At 36.3% G+C, this 17,197-nt stretch overlaps 1 protein-coding gene across 1 annotated transcript; it reads right to left on the reverse strand.

Annotated features, from left to right (window-relative positions):
* Positions 1–11,311: 11,311 nt before the first annotated feature.
* LOC133327083 (6-phosphofructo-2-kinase/fructose-2,6-bisphosphatase 1) lies at positions 11,312–13,363 on the reverse strand. Its single transcript, XM_061535660.1, has one exon. The coding sequence runs from the start codon at positions 13,105–13,107 to the stop codon at positions 11,401–11,403; it is 1,707 nt and encodes a 568-aa protein (XP_061391644.1). The 5' UTR covers positions 13,108–13,363; the 3' UTR covers positions 11,312–11,400.
* Positions 13,364–17,197: the final 3,834 nt, after the last annotated feature.

The following is a 17,197-nucleotide window of genomic DNA, read 5'->3' on the forward strand; positions in this document are numbered from 1 at the left end:
GAGGTGGTTGTTTTTACAAGTTTCTTTATTTTATCGTTGTCGCTTGGTGTGTTTTCGTCGCCTGCGGAAGCCAAAGCGTTTTGTGCTTTTTCATGGACTTCTACATCAACATCATTGGATGCCTTTAATTCCTCCTGACTCTCCTTGATATCCTTGTGACTTTCAATTGTTGATGATTGTTTTTCAACGAAATCATTCTCGCATTTTGTTTCTTCAGACAGATCAATTCTATTGTTCTTAGCTGTTTTTGGAACTTTGCAATCAGTTATGATATCATCAACAGATTCTAATGGTCGTTCTTCATCAATATTGGACGGTAAACAGGTTTCTGTGTCCTCAGGACTCTTGATGTTGCTTTCGTCATTGCTTTTATCGTCTCTTCTTCTTTGTTTAGATTTGATAGGTAATATTTTATCACCTCCTCGTTTCTTTGACGTTGTGTGACTCTTACTCAGTTCTTCTTGAATGGTGGGTGTCTTTGATTTTTCCTGATTTTCTGCTTCTGAGGAACCATTCGTTTCCGTTACCTTTTCGTTATTTTTCAAAGTTGTTGAAATTTCAGATGTTTCTTGAGGAACTTCCTTCTCAGCAATTGAAGGTTTTTCTTGAGCAACATCCGGCTCAGTTCCCAGGCTTTCGGCGGTAGGGATATCGGTGGTGGTTTCTTTAAGGTCAGACTCAAACCATTGCACATTTTCTTCTTCTTTAGCATCAGCTTCGTTTTGAAGATCTGGAGTTGGTGTCTCTCTTGTTTCCTTCACCTCCCTATCCGTAGCTAAAGTATCACTAACCTCACTTTCGGCTGTTTTATCTTCTATCAGTCGTCTTCCGTCCGATATTTCGGTTTTTTCAACAAATTCATTTGTAATTTTAGCTGAGCTATCACTATTCTCTTCTATGGATTTCCTCAATTCCTTAAGCTCTTCTAGTGTTCCAATTTCCTTATCATCAATTGGGTCCAAAGGTTTCTGTTGAATGCTGCAGGTTTTCTCTTGCCTGTTATCCCTCGTTGATGATTCTTTTAGATTTTCTTCTTCCTCATGTTCCTCCCTTATATTTGTATTAGCATTTGACTCTGAATCTTCGTGTTCAACAGCTTTAAACTCTGTTTCGTTGGCGTCAGACTCTTTATTAGGAACTTCTAATTCAATAGTTTCTAAGGGTTTTTGAGGTAATATATGAGTTTCCGTAGAAACTTCCGTAATATGTTCAGGGTTCTTCAGAGCATATTCATCGTTATTTTCTGGGGTTTCAGAAGTTTCTATTGTTTTCCCAGTGGATTCTGTTGACACATCTTCTTTAAAGTTTAGGTTTTCATGGCTTCCCTTTTCCCTACCCAATTCTGTGCGATTAGTTTCTTTTGTTGTCTTATTTTCACAATAATTTGATTCGACGTATGCATCCGCTTCCTTCTTCTGAATTTTAATATCTGAACTTATTTCTTGATTATCCAGCAAATTTACAATTTCCTCCTCAACCTCCACATTCTTAGTATTTTTCAAACGTTCAGCAGATCTTTTCAATAAATCTTTACGTTTCGATGTCGATTTACCACCTTGACGTCTTCTTCGTCGACTATTTGAAGTTTGAAGACTATTTTCTTTGGTTTCAAAGGAGTCATTACTCACTTTTTCCACTGCCTTTTTGAGTTCCTCTTCATTTGATTCCTCTAAAGTGATATCATCATTTGTTTCCATTGGCGGCTGTGGTGTCTCATTACGACTAAAGGGAAATGCTGGCAGACGTTCTTCACTTAGCATTGAAGCAGGTGAACCAAATTCAGCACCAGTATCCGAGGCACACAATGAACTATTTTCATCGACAGGCGGAGTATTAACGGATTGTCGAGGCAGCATTTCTTCGGGGGAAATTTGTTGAACTTCTGTTTCGTTATTTTCTTTAGGTGTTTCCAAGATGATACTGGGTATTTCACTGCTAACTTCACTTTCATGTTCTGTGTTTTTTTCAATCGCTTTATGTACATTTTCAGTCACCAAATTTTCTCCTTCTTTTTCTTCAATTACTTCATCAGATTTATCTAGGTCTTGCATATTAGTTTCTTCCAACAGCACTTGATTAGCTTCGGGACTTTCTTGATTGGAAATCACAATTACTTCCTCAATATCAGTGTCTTTCTGTGTATTTTCTTGTTGATTCTCTTCAGGTTCGTTATCCTTTTCTATAATTTCTTGAACATCCTCCTCCTCTTCTGCTATATTTGGTGCATTCTCTTCAATTTCTTGTGTTTCCTCCTCTTCGATTGCTTGTGGCCTATCTTCAATTTCGTTTTCTTCCTCCGTAATTTCTTGTTCCATGCCTTCAATTTCTTGCTCTTTCTCTTGAATTTCTACTTCGTTGTCATCAATTTCATGATTCGAATTTTCTGGACTTTCTTCTATGACTCTCTCATCATCAAGTTTAGCTCCATCTTTGGAGTTTTTCGCTGTCGCTTCTTCAGTTATGACATTTTCCTGTTTTATTGCCATACTTAAATCATCATCATCGTCAAGCCCAAAAATGTCAATTGACCGCCTTCTTTTATTGTCAAGATGTTGTTTATCCACAATTTCCATTTCCTCTTCTTCTTCTTCAGGTTCATTTTCAACCAATCCCGCCAATTCGGTTAATGTTTGTATGGTGGAAGCCTCCACCAGATTTTCAGGAGATTGGTCATTAAAGATTTGAGTGGGTATTTCCTTTTTACTTTCTTCTCGACCATTCTTTCCATTCGGCACTTCATGAATCTTCTTTTGTTTCTGTTCGGTTACTCCAACTTTTTCATTTCTTGCAGAACATCTTGTCCTTGTTTCTTCTTGGCCACCACCATCATCCGTTTTACCGCCACTACTACTATTATCTTTGGTTAAACTTTCATCGGTTGAGTTGAGGGAGTTCGTCAGGGACTCAGTGCTTGATTTACTCTCCACTATTCGTGAACGATTGCGAGATTTAAAAATACGTTTGCTACGCTCTTTAATTGGTAGATCTTTAACGGCTATGCTGCTGCCTTCTTCAAAGCTGGTCTTACGACTTATTATCAGATCTGCAGCTGCCGGTGGTTGGGTCTGCTCCAATAATGATTCTATTTCGGCTGCCAATTCTTGATCTTGTTTTGCTCTTTCTTCAAGGTGTTGTTTTTCGCTATCATCTTCTATTGCGCCTTGCTGATGATGGGATTTTTCATTGGAAAGATATTTCTTTTTAAAATGGGCAACCGACGGATTAACCGCATTTGTGTGATTATCTACGTCCACACTCTGCTCCTCTTCATCATCTTGAAAATCAAAACACGACAAGGATTTATCATTTGGTTCCACATTTTCCAAATCGCAACGATGCAATTTGAGGAGCTCGGCATTATTGTTCAGATTGCTTGCTGGTTTAGATTTACATCTCCCCTCATCATCGTCAGCATCATCATTAATGGTAATAACAGTTGATATTTCTTGCTTTTCCGCTACTTCTGCCGTGGAAGAATTGGAACTATCAACCAAATTAATTTCCGCTGAACTTGCCATCATCATCGTCGTCGGCGGCGGCGGCTCAATTATTGACAAATCATTATTGAAATCATCCAGTATTACATTGCGCCGATCTTTTTTTGGTATATTACGAATTCGACTGGTATTTTGTGATTTGCTTATATCGGGCGTTGATGTTGTTGCTGTTGTTAGCACTACAGCACTACCTTCAATAGTAGACTTTGTTGTCGCTACTTCTGTTTTGTTTTCTTTACCAGCATCATCATCGTGATTGTCATGATCCGGTGTTTCGTCTTCATCACTCCAATCGGCCAATAGCATATTTCGTATTTCTTCCACATTACCACCACCCACCATGGTGGAGGATGGAGTTTTATTTTCAAAAGATGAAGAGTTGGTGGCTTTTGCAAGATCACCTGATGTGACATCTTCTTCTGCTTCTTCTATGGCAACAGTTGTTGTTGTTCTTTCTTCCTCTTCTTCTTGTTGCTGGAGATGTAAGCTGGCAAAATCTCTCTTTTTGGGTATTTTCTTTATGGGTTTAGTTGCCGCCTCTGGGAAATCTGCAAGCTTAGTGGTTTTCGAGCCATTTAGGACACCGCCAAGTGTTGATGTTGTTGGTGTTAGATTTGTGTTTACCACCGCTACCGTTACAGGTGATGTTGGTGGTGGTGTTTTACTTGCACTTGTTCGGGTATAACGCCTCGACGAGCGTCTAGAGTGTGTTTCAACGGATGATATATCCAGTTCACTTGATGATGTATCAGACACCAATATTGCAGGAGTAGAAGACAATAAGGGTTTTGTGGAGTTCAAATTGTCCACCACCGCCGCCAATTTATTGGTTTTTACTCTTGTGCCAGCTGCAGTAGCTGGTAGTGTAGTTTTTGTTGTTGTTATTTTACTGTCGTTAATATCTATGCTTGTACTTGAAGTGTTTTTCGTCGTCGTTGTTGTTGTATTTGAAAGAATGGGAGGTTTTAGAACATTGATTTTATTAGCAACTTTGGTATCAATTATATTCGTTTTATTTTGATTTGGACTTGTCATGGGCTTAACATTGCCAATGCTGCTGCCGATACTGTTTCTATTGCTGTGACTTTTGCGATGTAATATCATAACATTTTGCCGGACACTAGTAAAGCCACATAAATTACAACGATAGTTATTGTTGTTATTTGTATTGTTGCTGCTACTGCTGACACTGGTATTGAAACGATTCGTTATTGAGTCTCCTCCTGTTGATATGTTTATATTTTTGGCATTATTTGATGATGATGATGACGACGAAGAGGAGAGTTCAAATCTAATTGAGCTTGAGAGTGAGGATAACGATGGTGTGGGTGGTGCCAACATGCTTCTATTTGGTGTTATATTCATTATTTTGGTAATTGATTCCTGCGGAAGAAAACAAAGGAGAAAATAAATTAAAATGACATAAAATTTGGTAAAGCATTTTGAATAAAGTCTTCAAGGGTGTGTGTTAAATTTCGTGAAAATCGATTCAGATTTAGATATAGCTCCCATATATATTTTCGTCTGATTTTATGTAAAGTCCCTATATATCCTTCGATTTGCACGAAATTTAGCATAGCGCACTTAATTGAGTCTGGAATGATGTATGGTAGGTTTCGTGAAAATCTATTCAGATTTAGATATAGCTCCCATATATATTTTCGTACGATTTTATATAAAGTCCCTTCGATTTGCACGAAATTTGGCATTGCGTACTGAATTAAATCTAGACTGATGTCTGTGGAGATTCCTTAAAATCGGGTCAGATTTAGATATAGCTCCCATATATATTTCGCTCCCGATTTAATGGAAATGGTGCACCAAAGTCGCTATATATCCTTCGATTTCCTCGAAATTTGGCATAGCGTACTGAATGAGTCTAGAATGATGTCTGTTGAGATTCGTGAAAATCGGTTCATATTTAGATTTAGCTCCCATATATATTTTCGTCCGATTTAATGTAAATTGTGCACCAAAGTCCCTAAATATCTTTTGCTTTGCACGAAATTTGCATAGCGTACTGAATTAAGTCTACAATGATGTCTCCTGAGATTCGTAAAAATTGGTTCAGATTTAAATATAGCATTTCGCGCCCGATTTAATGTAAATGGTTTCCACAAAATTGGTCAAATCTTCATATCAATGTTCCTCCGAAAAGGCGAGGTCTGTTAGGATACATATGTAGAATATACGATATAGTCGGCCCAGTCCGATTTTACTACATTCCCTACTGGTTTATGTATTTCATTCGATTTAATGTAAATGGTCAATTAAATTCCAAAACATATACTATTGTCATGGAATGAGCCATCAAAAATGCTTAAAATCCTTTCTGATTTGGTTACAGACCCATTATATAATTTAGTCCGATTTTATGTAATTTATCCTATAATGATGTGTTTGCCAAATTATATATATCATAAATGCGAATTTCGCATCAAATACCCTACATTGGTGTGATTAAGACGAAATATTGCAAACGCTAACTTAGAAAATTTCAAGGTTGATTTAAATCAGATACAATTTAAATATATCTTCCATATAAAAATCGGATCGATTTCAGGCGAATGATGAATAAGAAAATACTACATCCTATATATATATATATATTCGTCCGAGTTAATGTAGCCTACCAAAGCCCCTATATTTCGTTCGATTTCTACGAAATTTGTCATATCTTCATGTCAATGTTCCTCCGAAAAGGCGACGTCTGTTAGGATACATATGTAGAATATACGATATAGTCGGCCCAGTCCGATTTTACTACTTTCCTTACTGGTTTATGTATTTCATTCGATTTAATGTAAATGGTCAATTAAATTCCAAAACCTATACTATTGTCATGGAATGAGCCATAAAAAATGCTTAAAATCCTTTCTGATTTGGTTACAGACCCATATATAATTTAGTCCGATTTTATGTAATTTATCCTATAATGACGTGTTTGTCAAATTATATATATCATAAATGCGAATTTCGCATCAAATACTCTACATTGGAGTGATTAACACGAAATATTGCAAACACTAATTTAGAAAATTTCAAGGTTGATTTAAATCAGATACAATTTAAATATAGCTTCCATATAAAAATCGGATCGATTTCAGGCGAATGATGAATAATAAAATACTACATCCGACAGTACGGCATTTAGTTTCCTATAAATCGTTTCAGATTCACAGTTACGTCTGTTTTCGATGGAGCATCAAAAATGCTATGACATTTGTTCTGTTTCAATTCAAGTCAGTTCGGATGCAGAACTCTCCATAGAATACATTTTTTTTTAGTTTTGTCTTTATTTTTTGTTTATTTTTTATACTTACACAACTTCGACGTTTTTCCCGAAAATCTGTTGAATTGTTGCCATTACCATCACGGCCATCATTACCGCCGCCACCATCATGGCCGCCCAATATAATCGGTTGCCCCAGTACAGCTTTGACAATACTATCGGGACGATCATTTATGTATAGAGATGGTGTTTTTTGACTTGTTAATCGCTCAGCGATTTTTACATCTTCGGGAAATTTTTCCATAAATTTATTACCACTGTTATAGAGAGCTGAAAATATAATTAAAGAGGGACACAATATATAAAACAATTCAATGAATATCCAATTCCCTATTTCTAAATGGTCCAATATTGCTTCATATTTTTGTAGGGAAATTTGCACATTATCAGAACCCAAGATGTCAATACACCAAAAATCGGAAGGTATCGTTTTATGTGGGTTACTCCCAATGTTGATGCACATTGATCGTTTATTTTTAGTAGTGGGATTCTGTGTCCAATAAAAGCCCCAAAACATCAAAATAAAATAAACTCGCTTGGAAAACATGTCTTGTATATACCCAAAGGGATAGGAATTTGATATTTTCCATGCTGGTATTTACATATACGAGGGTAGTTCGGAAAGTTCTTAGCCTAGCACATAAAGGGCGTTAAAACAGGAAAAGTTAGGTGTTTTGGAAGCTTCCATCTCTGTACTGAACACATGCTAATTTTTGTTTCGATCTGGCAACTCCTTCATATAGAAACGGTGTTCAAAAAAGACGCATTCGCAATTTTTTACAATGGAAAAATTAGAAATGCTTGCATTCATTGTAAAAAAATGCGGTTGCCACTTTTTTGAACACCTGTTTCTATATGAAGGAGTTGCCAGATAGAAACAAAATTTAACTTGTGTTCATAACAGAGATAGAAGTTTCCAAAACACTTAACTTTTTTCCGTTCTTAGCCTAGCACATAAAGCGCGGTATTATGTGCTAGGCTAAGAACTTTCCCAACTGCCCTCGTAATGTATATGCATGACATTTGCTACTTACCAAATCCTTTCTTAAGGAATTCCTCCTTTTTTGCACATTGAAATGGATAAATTTGTTTGACATTGCTGACATATTCACTGTAATAGAAAACAAAAGACACTCAATCTCACCTCATCCTTCTCTACCTAATGTTATTATTTATACTTACTATGCATCCTCATTGAAAAACTTTACAATGCAATAAAGTTTACGTTTTATATTACTGACAGTACCATCTGGATGGCGTTGGACATCGATTACCTCACCAGGCCACCAATTATTGCCCAATTTAACCCACACAATATCACCGTCCTTATAAGCTTGATCCGTTGACATCTTGACTCTGGAGGGGGGTTGATGTGTTTTTGGTTGCCTTTTACTTTCCGCCCACAAACACACACGCACACAGTTACAAGTAACTATATATATAGACACACTTTGTTATCAAATAATATAGGGGATGTGTCAAGCAGGAGTTTTTAGTAATTTCCTTTTTCTATTTCCTGTTGTGACGTCAAAATGGACGACGTCATTATCATCATATTGATGTTTGTTGTTGTTGCTATGGATTGTTGTGGTCTCATTTCATATAGTATGCTGGAAAATTTTGTAAGATTTCACATTATAGAATAGATTGTTTGGGGGGCGTGAAAAGAATACAGATTTTATATTACGTTTATAGTGATACACACACAGCCAGCATCTTTTCTAAGGATTTTGTTTGTTGCAGTTCGGAGAATTTTATATTTAATTTATTTATATTTTATTAGAACTCATATAATTCACATACAGACTAGTGTATAGATCTTGAACTCATGCATGAATTTTCCAAAAGTTAGTACCTACCTTTATATAGTTATATTTTCAGGGTTTAAAAATAACCAATAAATAAAGCAGTAATGTTGGACTGGTCCGACTATATGATACCCTTCTTCACCACTTTAGTTATTCTACATATATATCCTAACAGACGTCGCCTATTCGAAGGAACATTGACATGAAAATATGCCAAATTTCGTGCAAATCGAGCGAAATATAGGGGCTTTGGTACACTACAATTAATCGCACGAATATATATATATATATATATATATATCGGCGATTTATCTAAATCTGAACCGATTTTCATGAATCTTAGCAGAGGGCATTCTAGACTCAATTTGGTACGCTATGCCAAATTTCGTGCAAATCGAACATTAAATCGGACGAAAATATATGTGGGGAGCTATATCTAAATCTGAACCGATTTTCACGAATCTTAGCACACATCATTGTAGACTCAATTTAGTACGCTATGCCAAATTTCGTGCAAATCGAAAGATATATAGGAACATTTACATTAAATCGGAGGCAAATATATATGGGAGCTATATTTAAATCTGAACCGATTTTCACGAATCTCAGTAGACATCATTGTAGACACAATTTAATACGCAATGCCAAATTTCGTGCAAATCGAAGGAAATATAGGGGCTTTGGTGCTCCATTAACATTAAATTGGACGCAAATATATATGGAAGCTATATCAAAATCTAAACCGATTTTCACGAATCTCAGCAGGCATCATTCTGGACTCAATTCAGTACGCTTTGCCAAATTTAGTGCAAATCGACGAATATATAGGGACTAAATAATTCATATGATTTGTTGGCGGTGGTGGCATGACGACGATATTTACCCAAATTAAACACTCTCCTACACATGCCAATCCATTTTAGGTAGCGAGCCAGCTTTTTCGAGTTGACAATTTTGCTACGAACCGCAGCCAACCAGGGCAATGACATGAGTCGTCAAAACATCCGGTGACCCTCTCACCGCGTATGGGAAATGATTTGGTCATTACGGGATACCAAATCTTCCATATCTGTTCTTGAATTCTTTACAATGGGGTTCCTTAATGTCGGCCACGGTTTGTATAGTTGTAATATCTTCCATATATGTTATATTTGAAAAAAAAAACTATTAAGGTATTTTCAGGCAGAAAATATAACTATGACCTTCCCTTAGGGCAAATGCATATGCTTTGCACCCAATCAGTCAATAGAATAGTAAAAGTTCTCCTATAGTTATAAAACTCTAATCAAAGTTTTTTTTATTCACTTAACTTCTAAACCGGACAACCGGAATTCTTTACAATGGGGTTCCTTAATGTCGGCCACGGTTTGTATAGTTGTAATATCTTCCATATATGTTATATTTGAAGAAAAACTATAAAGGTATTTTCAGACAGAAAATATAACTATGATCTTCCATTAGGGCAACTGCATATGCTTTGCACCCAATCAATCAATAGAATAGTAAAAGTTCTCCTATAGTTATAAAACTCTAATCAAAGTTTTTGTATTCACTTAACTTCTAAACCGGACAACACAAAAAAATTAAAACACAATTGAAAATGTATTTTATTTGTCAATTTTATTTTTCATACATGAAATATATATATTTATTAATATGATTTTTATTTTGTATTGTTTTTGCTTAAATATAACATACGAGACATATGATGTTTTTCAAACAAATATTAAATTTATAAGTAGTAGTAAAGTTTCTTATAGTTAATTATAAAAGAATGGAGTTTATTTTAAAAAAAGAAATCACACGGCAAAGAAATAGAAAAACAAATTACATTGAAAGATATTTAATTGTTACAAAAATATATAGATTAACAAATTTGAGTTTATTTTTTGTTTTCTACAAATATAAAAATATTACATATGTGTAGTAGTATATATTTAATAAAAATAATTATAATAAATGTTTATGGTTTTTCTATAATAAAAATTACAAAATAGTTTTCTTTTTGTTATTTTTTTAAGTTGAGTTTACATTCATCAGTCATAAAAGTCTTGTCTTTGCTTTCTTAAAAAAATATGCAATATATTTTTTGTGAAATTATTGAACTCATCTTATAGAGAATTTGAAATGAAACTGGCAATTTTGCTTTAATGATGAAACTGATGATATAGGTTTAAAAATTAATTCAACCTATTTTTTGTGGTATTGATTTTATTTGAGAGTTAAAAAAAATGTTCTCTTTTCTTCCTCCATCTTAAGATTTTTTTAGTCAAATTTATTGATTTTAAAATGATTTGAAAATCACAGAACAGCTGCTTACAACTAACTGATCTCATACAGAAAACACTTTTTAAAATCTAACTAAAATCTAATTTCATAATTATTTTAATCAAATGCCATTAATATTATTTATTCATGAGCATATTTTCAGTAAAAATAATCATAAAAAATAAATTTATAGGATTACTTGTAGTGAATAATGTTAAAGTTCATGTGTGGCCAGTCCAGTTAGCTTTAGAAACATGAAATGCGGCCAACTTAACTCAGTTCTATAAAACATGTGTTGTGTTTTCATATTGTGGATTGTGATAATTTAGTTTAATTGTGTGTGTGCGTTTTTTTTATTTATTAATGCACTGCCTAGAAGCGAGGAATAGTAAGAGAACATTTATCTAATATTTTTTTAAAATGACTGGCTTCTTTCTTATTTTTCTTACAGAGTATTAAAACGATTCAAATGAAACTGAGCCAGCAGTCCACGTCTTAATAAAACTCTATGTTGATGATGGTGGCAATAATGATATCATTGTTGTTGTTCTGGTTTTATGCTATTGGCATTGTCATCGCCTGCAACAGTGGTGCTGCTACTATTGTTGATGATGGCTGCACCAAGTCCATTGCCTAGAACACCACCGCCGCTGCCGCAGATGCCAACACCATTTGCCGTTGCCTTCGACACATCATCACCCACAATCAACACCTTACCAACACCATCGGGAGCAACCAATTCACCGCTCAAACCATCAAGACCCAACGATACATCACCGGGTATTTTTGGTTTTGGACGATGTGTGTCCACAGCATCGATGGGTAGCTTTATGTGTTCCACTTTGCAGCCGTAGGCCACCGGTGTCAGCTTAATGACCGTGTGCAAGGGAACATATAAATAGGGTAACTCATCAGCCGATTTATCCAGGAAATAGGCGAATAGACAACGCAACACTGCCTGATGCGAGACGACCAATACATTGCCTTGACGTTCCAGCTCCATGATGACCGGTTCTAGGCGGGCCACCAAATCTTCATAACTTTCACCGCGTGGATAACGATAGGCAAATTTATTTTGATCTCTGGCCTTGAATTCTTCAGGGAAACGTTCCTTGATCTGCTCATAGGTCATTTCCTCACAATGACCAGCATCGATTTCGTTCAATGCCTTCCAGCGTTCTTGAGGTGCCTTAATGTCGGCCACGGTTTGTATGGCTCGCTTCATCCATGATGTCCACACACGTAAACCCTCTATTTGTTGTTGCTCAATGTAGGCGGCCAAGGCCTTAGAATATAGCCGACCACGTTCACTTAAATTGGCATCACCACCAATCAAACCCTTAAGATTATGTTCTGACTCACCGTGACGTGTTAGATAGATGGTACGCGGTGTAATGTGTATATTCATCAGGTAGTAGACAATACGTGACTCCACATGACCTTCATTGTTGTAAACCACCACTTTTTTACCGGCATTGTACACCTTCATGAAACTCAAGTGAGATTCAAGTTCCTCGTCTATGGTCTGATAGCGTTCCTCATAGTGTTCGATACGTTGCAGGAAATCTTGGACCACCAAATCGGTATTCATGTTAATATAGTCGGGTGAGCTGACCTTAACCTCTTTAATGTTTTGTTCAATGATTTGAGGATCATCACAGATGGACTCGACGAAGAATAGACGGAAGCCATGCTGCTTCACCACCACATCATAGATCATTTGACGGCGGTCGTAGGTGGAGTTGGTGGCGTCGAAAACGGCCACGCTGCCTTGGCCACTGAGCAGCCATTCACAGGAGTCGTGGAGAGCCTGATGGGCACAACGATTGCGTATGGCCATGGCTTCCTCATTATCGGCCCTAAAGAATTCATGGGATTTGTAGGCGGTGGTGGCATGACGACGATATTCGCCCAAATTAAAGACTCTCGTACAGATGCCAATCCAGTTTAGGTAGCGAGCCAGCTTTTTCGAGATGAACGTTTTGCCACGAGCCGGTAGGCCAACCATGGCAATGACATGAGGCGTCGAAACATCCGATATGGCCCTCTCACCGCGTATGGGAAATGGTTTGGTCATTACGGTTTCGGAGGTGGGTGGCAGCAGCTTGCGCAACTCATCCGGCATAACACTGGGACAGACATGCAGCTCATTCTCAATGGCCAAATCGGCGGTTTTCTTGAGCTGATTCAGCGATGTGGTGCGTACACGTAGCGAAGGTGAAGTGTTGTAGGGCATGTCCATGATGCTGGTAGCTGTTACTGAACGTACTAGCGAGGAGTGAGGGATGTGCTTGACAAGAGCGGCGTTAGCTGCGGAGGAAAGTAGTAGGGAATTCAAGAGGGTCAGTTGGGTTTGTGATTCTTGGTTTTTGAATTTTTCTTTGATTTGTTCAAAATTTGGTTGATAAGAAGCGGAAGAAGAAGAGGGATAGCATGTGGTGGGCAAGGTGGGCGAGGAACTGGAGTTATGGATGGTGGTATTGGGTTTAATGGTAATGGAATTGTATGCGGAAATGGATGTATTGTCCGTATAGTTGCCGTCTTCGTCGTCGTAATCGTATTCGTCAGTTTCGGGTGATGTTCGTGTACTGCATGAATTGTCGGCACTGGCCGGTGTAAATGTCAATGAAATGCCACCGCCGCCCCCACCACTACCACCTGCTCCATAGGGTGTGGTGCAAGGTGATGATGTATTAGAATTGGTTTCGGATGGCGGTGGTGTGGGTGGTGGAGTTGGTGAATTGCCACTAAACAGTTTATTGGATGGTAGCTTAGCAGCTGTTGGTTTGGATGATAATGGAGAGGTGGCCGCTGTCGTCGTCGTCGGTGTCTCTGTTTGTTGTAACAAAAGTGTGGCCGCTGTTGAACAAGACGAAGGTGATGAAATAATGGACGATGATGCTGATGAATAGTTGTTCGATGATACTGGTGATCCAGTCAATGATGATGAGCCAGATGATGATGATGGTGCAGCAGCTACAGCTGTTGTTATTAAGGGAAAGGCATCATTATGTTGTTGTGATAATGTTGTGTTTTGTAAGTGATTAACTAAATCATTTGTTGGGGTTGATGATGATAATGTTATGTTATTGTTAGCCGTGGTTAATGGAAATGTTAAAACTGTTGATGGCAATGATGATGCGGATGGTAATGCTGATGATGATGATGATGCGGATGGAGATGATGATGATGCTTTAGCATTTAATTGTTCAATATTATTCATATATAAAGATTTTCTTTAAACTTTCCAAACGAAAACTATTGAAGACAAACTTCCTTTTTCAAGAGTGGAAAATTTTCTTTTGCAAAGGCAAGACTTTTTTCTTAAATATCACTAGCAAAAAAATAAATATAAATTGTCTAAATAAATTCTTTTCAAAATCGCTCGCAAAAAATAGATATATCACAATGGTTCTCCTTCCTTTTACAAATTACAAAAAATATATAAATATTGGAAGAAGCAAAACAATTTCAGTTCAGTAGTTGCTGGTGGTTGTTTGTGTTCTCTCAGTCCCGCTGTTAGACGTCTCTCGGAGCCATCAACACAAACACTCAAAATTAATCACTTCTACGTTGAGAAATAGGGGGGAGAACGTTGTGTTTCGTATCCTAAATATCACAGCCCAGTAGGAAATTGATTTGGGGGAAAATAGTAGTGTGTTTTTGCTGAATGGTTGATGGAAGTTGTGTTTGGACGACACTTTCTTTTGTAAAGGAGTATTTCAAATCTGTGTTTTTTATACTAAAAGATTTTTGCTTTCTGTAAGTAGACAATGTATAAGAGAGAATAGGAAAATTGAAAAACACATAAGACTACATATATATTTGAAAAGAATATTTGATGGAATCAAAATATCTTGAGAGAGAGGATTTTTTTTTTTTTTTTTGAGAAAAAAAAAAAATCTTTACCAAAATCAAAATACAAAATCCAAAAAAGGCAAACAAAAAATTGATAATTTTAATATTGAGAGTATTATGTGAGAGTTTTTTTCTTAATATGAGAGGTAAAAACGAGTTTGCGTCTATATTGAAACCACATAGGTCTTTAAAAAGACCGATTTGTCAGCATAGAGATCACAGACAACTTTAAACTCCAATTGTTTTGATTATAGGGACCACAGGTCTTTATAAAGACCAATTGGGCTGTATAGAGACCCACACAGGTCTTTTTAAAGACCGATTGGGCTGTATAGAGACCCACACAGGTCTTTATAAAGACCAATTGGGCTGTATAGAGACCCACACAGGTCTTTATAAAGACCAATTGGGCTGTATAGAGACCCACACAGGTCTTTATAAAGACCAATTGGGCTGTATAGAGACCACCGGGCTTTATAAAGACCAATTGGGCTGTATAGAGACCACCCGGCTTTATAAAGACCAATTGGGCTGTATAGAGACGACCGGGCTTTATAAAGATCATTTGGTTTAGATAATGTAATGTATAAATTGTCAGAATAAATGATTCCCCTTATCGCAATAAGTATCTGCCGCACAGCTCATAGATCAGATATTGTTACACTTCGTAATCAATAAAACAATTTTTACGCCAAAAAAATTATCATATCCAAATAAACTTCCCACTTCTAGCTTTTGCATTTTTTTTTTAACCAAAACACCACCATCATTGCCGCTATGTGCCACCACTAGACAAGCATTTTTCAGTTACTCATCCACAATAGTTTTATGGGTCACTGTTACTATTTTCTTTTCGTTATTTATTGATTTTCTTTTATTTCGACTTTTACTCACTTGATTAAAATTTTTTCTTTTAAAGGCGAAAGTGTACGGAAAAACAACAACAATAAATATTTAAAATAAATTCAAACTAATCCAGTAGTTTCGTTGTTAATACAAAAAAAGTGAATCGTCCGCCGTTTTATTCTTTCGGCTGTGTAATCAGCATGTGGTGACGGTAAAATGTTTGTTTGCCTACTAAACTATGGATACTCTAGTCAAGTGCATGGAAGAGACAGATGAGACCCTATGCCGAGCCTAAAACAAACAATTCATATAGAAATTTAAAAAAAAGCATTCAATCTACCAACAGCAAAGCCAAAGGCGGCTAATAGTTAGCAGAAGTAGTTTGGCAGCGTCTCGGCAAGTGGTGCGTTTGGCTGATTGCCGATTGTCACACACAAGGAACGGGAGGGAAAAAAGTATAAAATACACATCAGTAGCAGCCACTCCGAACACTTAAAACCTCACACAAGCACCAGGGAGAGAGTTAATATTAAAATATTTTATGGTGGGTGAGAACAACAGCAGCAGAACTACACAAAATATACAAAAAACTCACTGTATATCAGTATCAGTGAAATAAAGAGGCAGCACAGTGAAATGGGAAAAACAAAATATGTATTTCTATAGAGATCTGTGGTCTTTATAAAGACCTGTGGTCTGCATACACATCCCAATAGGTCTTTATAAAGACTTGTGTTTTCCATACAGCCCAATTGGCCTTGTATAAAGACCTGTGGTCTCCATACTGCCCAATTTGCCTTGTATAAAGGCCTTTGGTCTCTATACTGCCCAATTGGTCTTTATAAAGACCTGTGATCTCTATTCCACCTAATTGGTCTTTAGAAAGACCTATTTTGTTATTTTCTTAAAACACTGTTCTATTAACGGAATGACGACGACATCAAACTATCAATAAATTTTCAGCGCTGTCCAATATTCATCTAAAAAAAAATTAACTCATTCGTATATAAATTTAGATTTGCCTCTGTGTGATCTGCGTAGAAAACGGGAGACATACTAAAAAATGTAGGGAGAATGGGAAAACTTGATTTCGAATATGGGACGATGGGGATTTTTTTGGTTTGCTTTTTAAAGGCAAAAGTCCGTATTTCCCCCCATACGTAATATATTTAATCTATTAATGTAAATAAACAAGAAAAACATACACGCAAACAAAATATTAAAAAAATAATAATCAAGTTCAGTGTCAAAAAGTCGTTGAGGTGTGTTGTATTTTTTTGTTTTTCGATTTGATTACAGCAGTTTAACTAACGTGTGAATATTAACCTAATAACAAAATCATTTGAAATCCACATGATGGCGATTTTTGTGAAATGGGGTAAATTGTGGGAAATACACTGAAAGAAGTTTTGTTTTTTAATACATAATTTAATAATAAACGATTTTATATAGACGATTTTTTAAAATCAGGCCGGGATTTACTTATTCACTTCTTTCTCCAAGTGTTTTCACATCGATGTGAAACCCAACCACATTACAATTTAAATACTTGCTGATATAGTCGAAGTCATTTTTTACAATCATTATTAAAAAAACACAATTGCAATGACAATATTTATTGTGGTTAT

Source organism: Musca vetustissima, unplaced genomic scaffold (assembly GCF_032173495.1).
Source record: "Musca vetustissima isolate MV318-11 ecotype Yass unplaced genomic scaffold, APGP_CSIRO_Mvet_v1 utg4859, whole genome shotgun sequence".
In the NCBI taxonomy this organism is placed as follows: Eukaryota; Metazoa; Arthropoda; class Insecta; order Diptera; family Muscidae; genus Musca; species Musca vetustissima.

Excerpts from the sequence above, each read along its gene's own strand:
- LOC133327083 (XM_061535660.1), bottom strand. The coding sequence starts at position 13,107 with ATGGACATGCCCTACAACACTTCACCTTCGCTACGTGTACGCACCACA.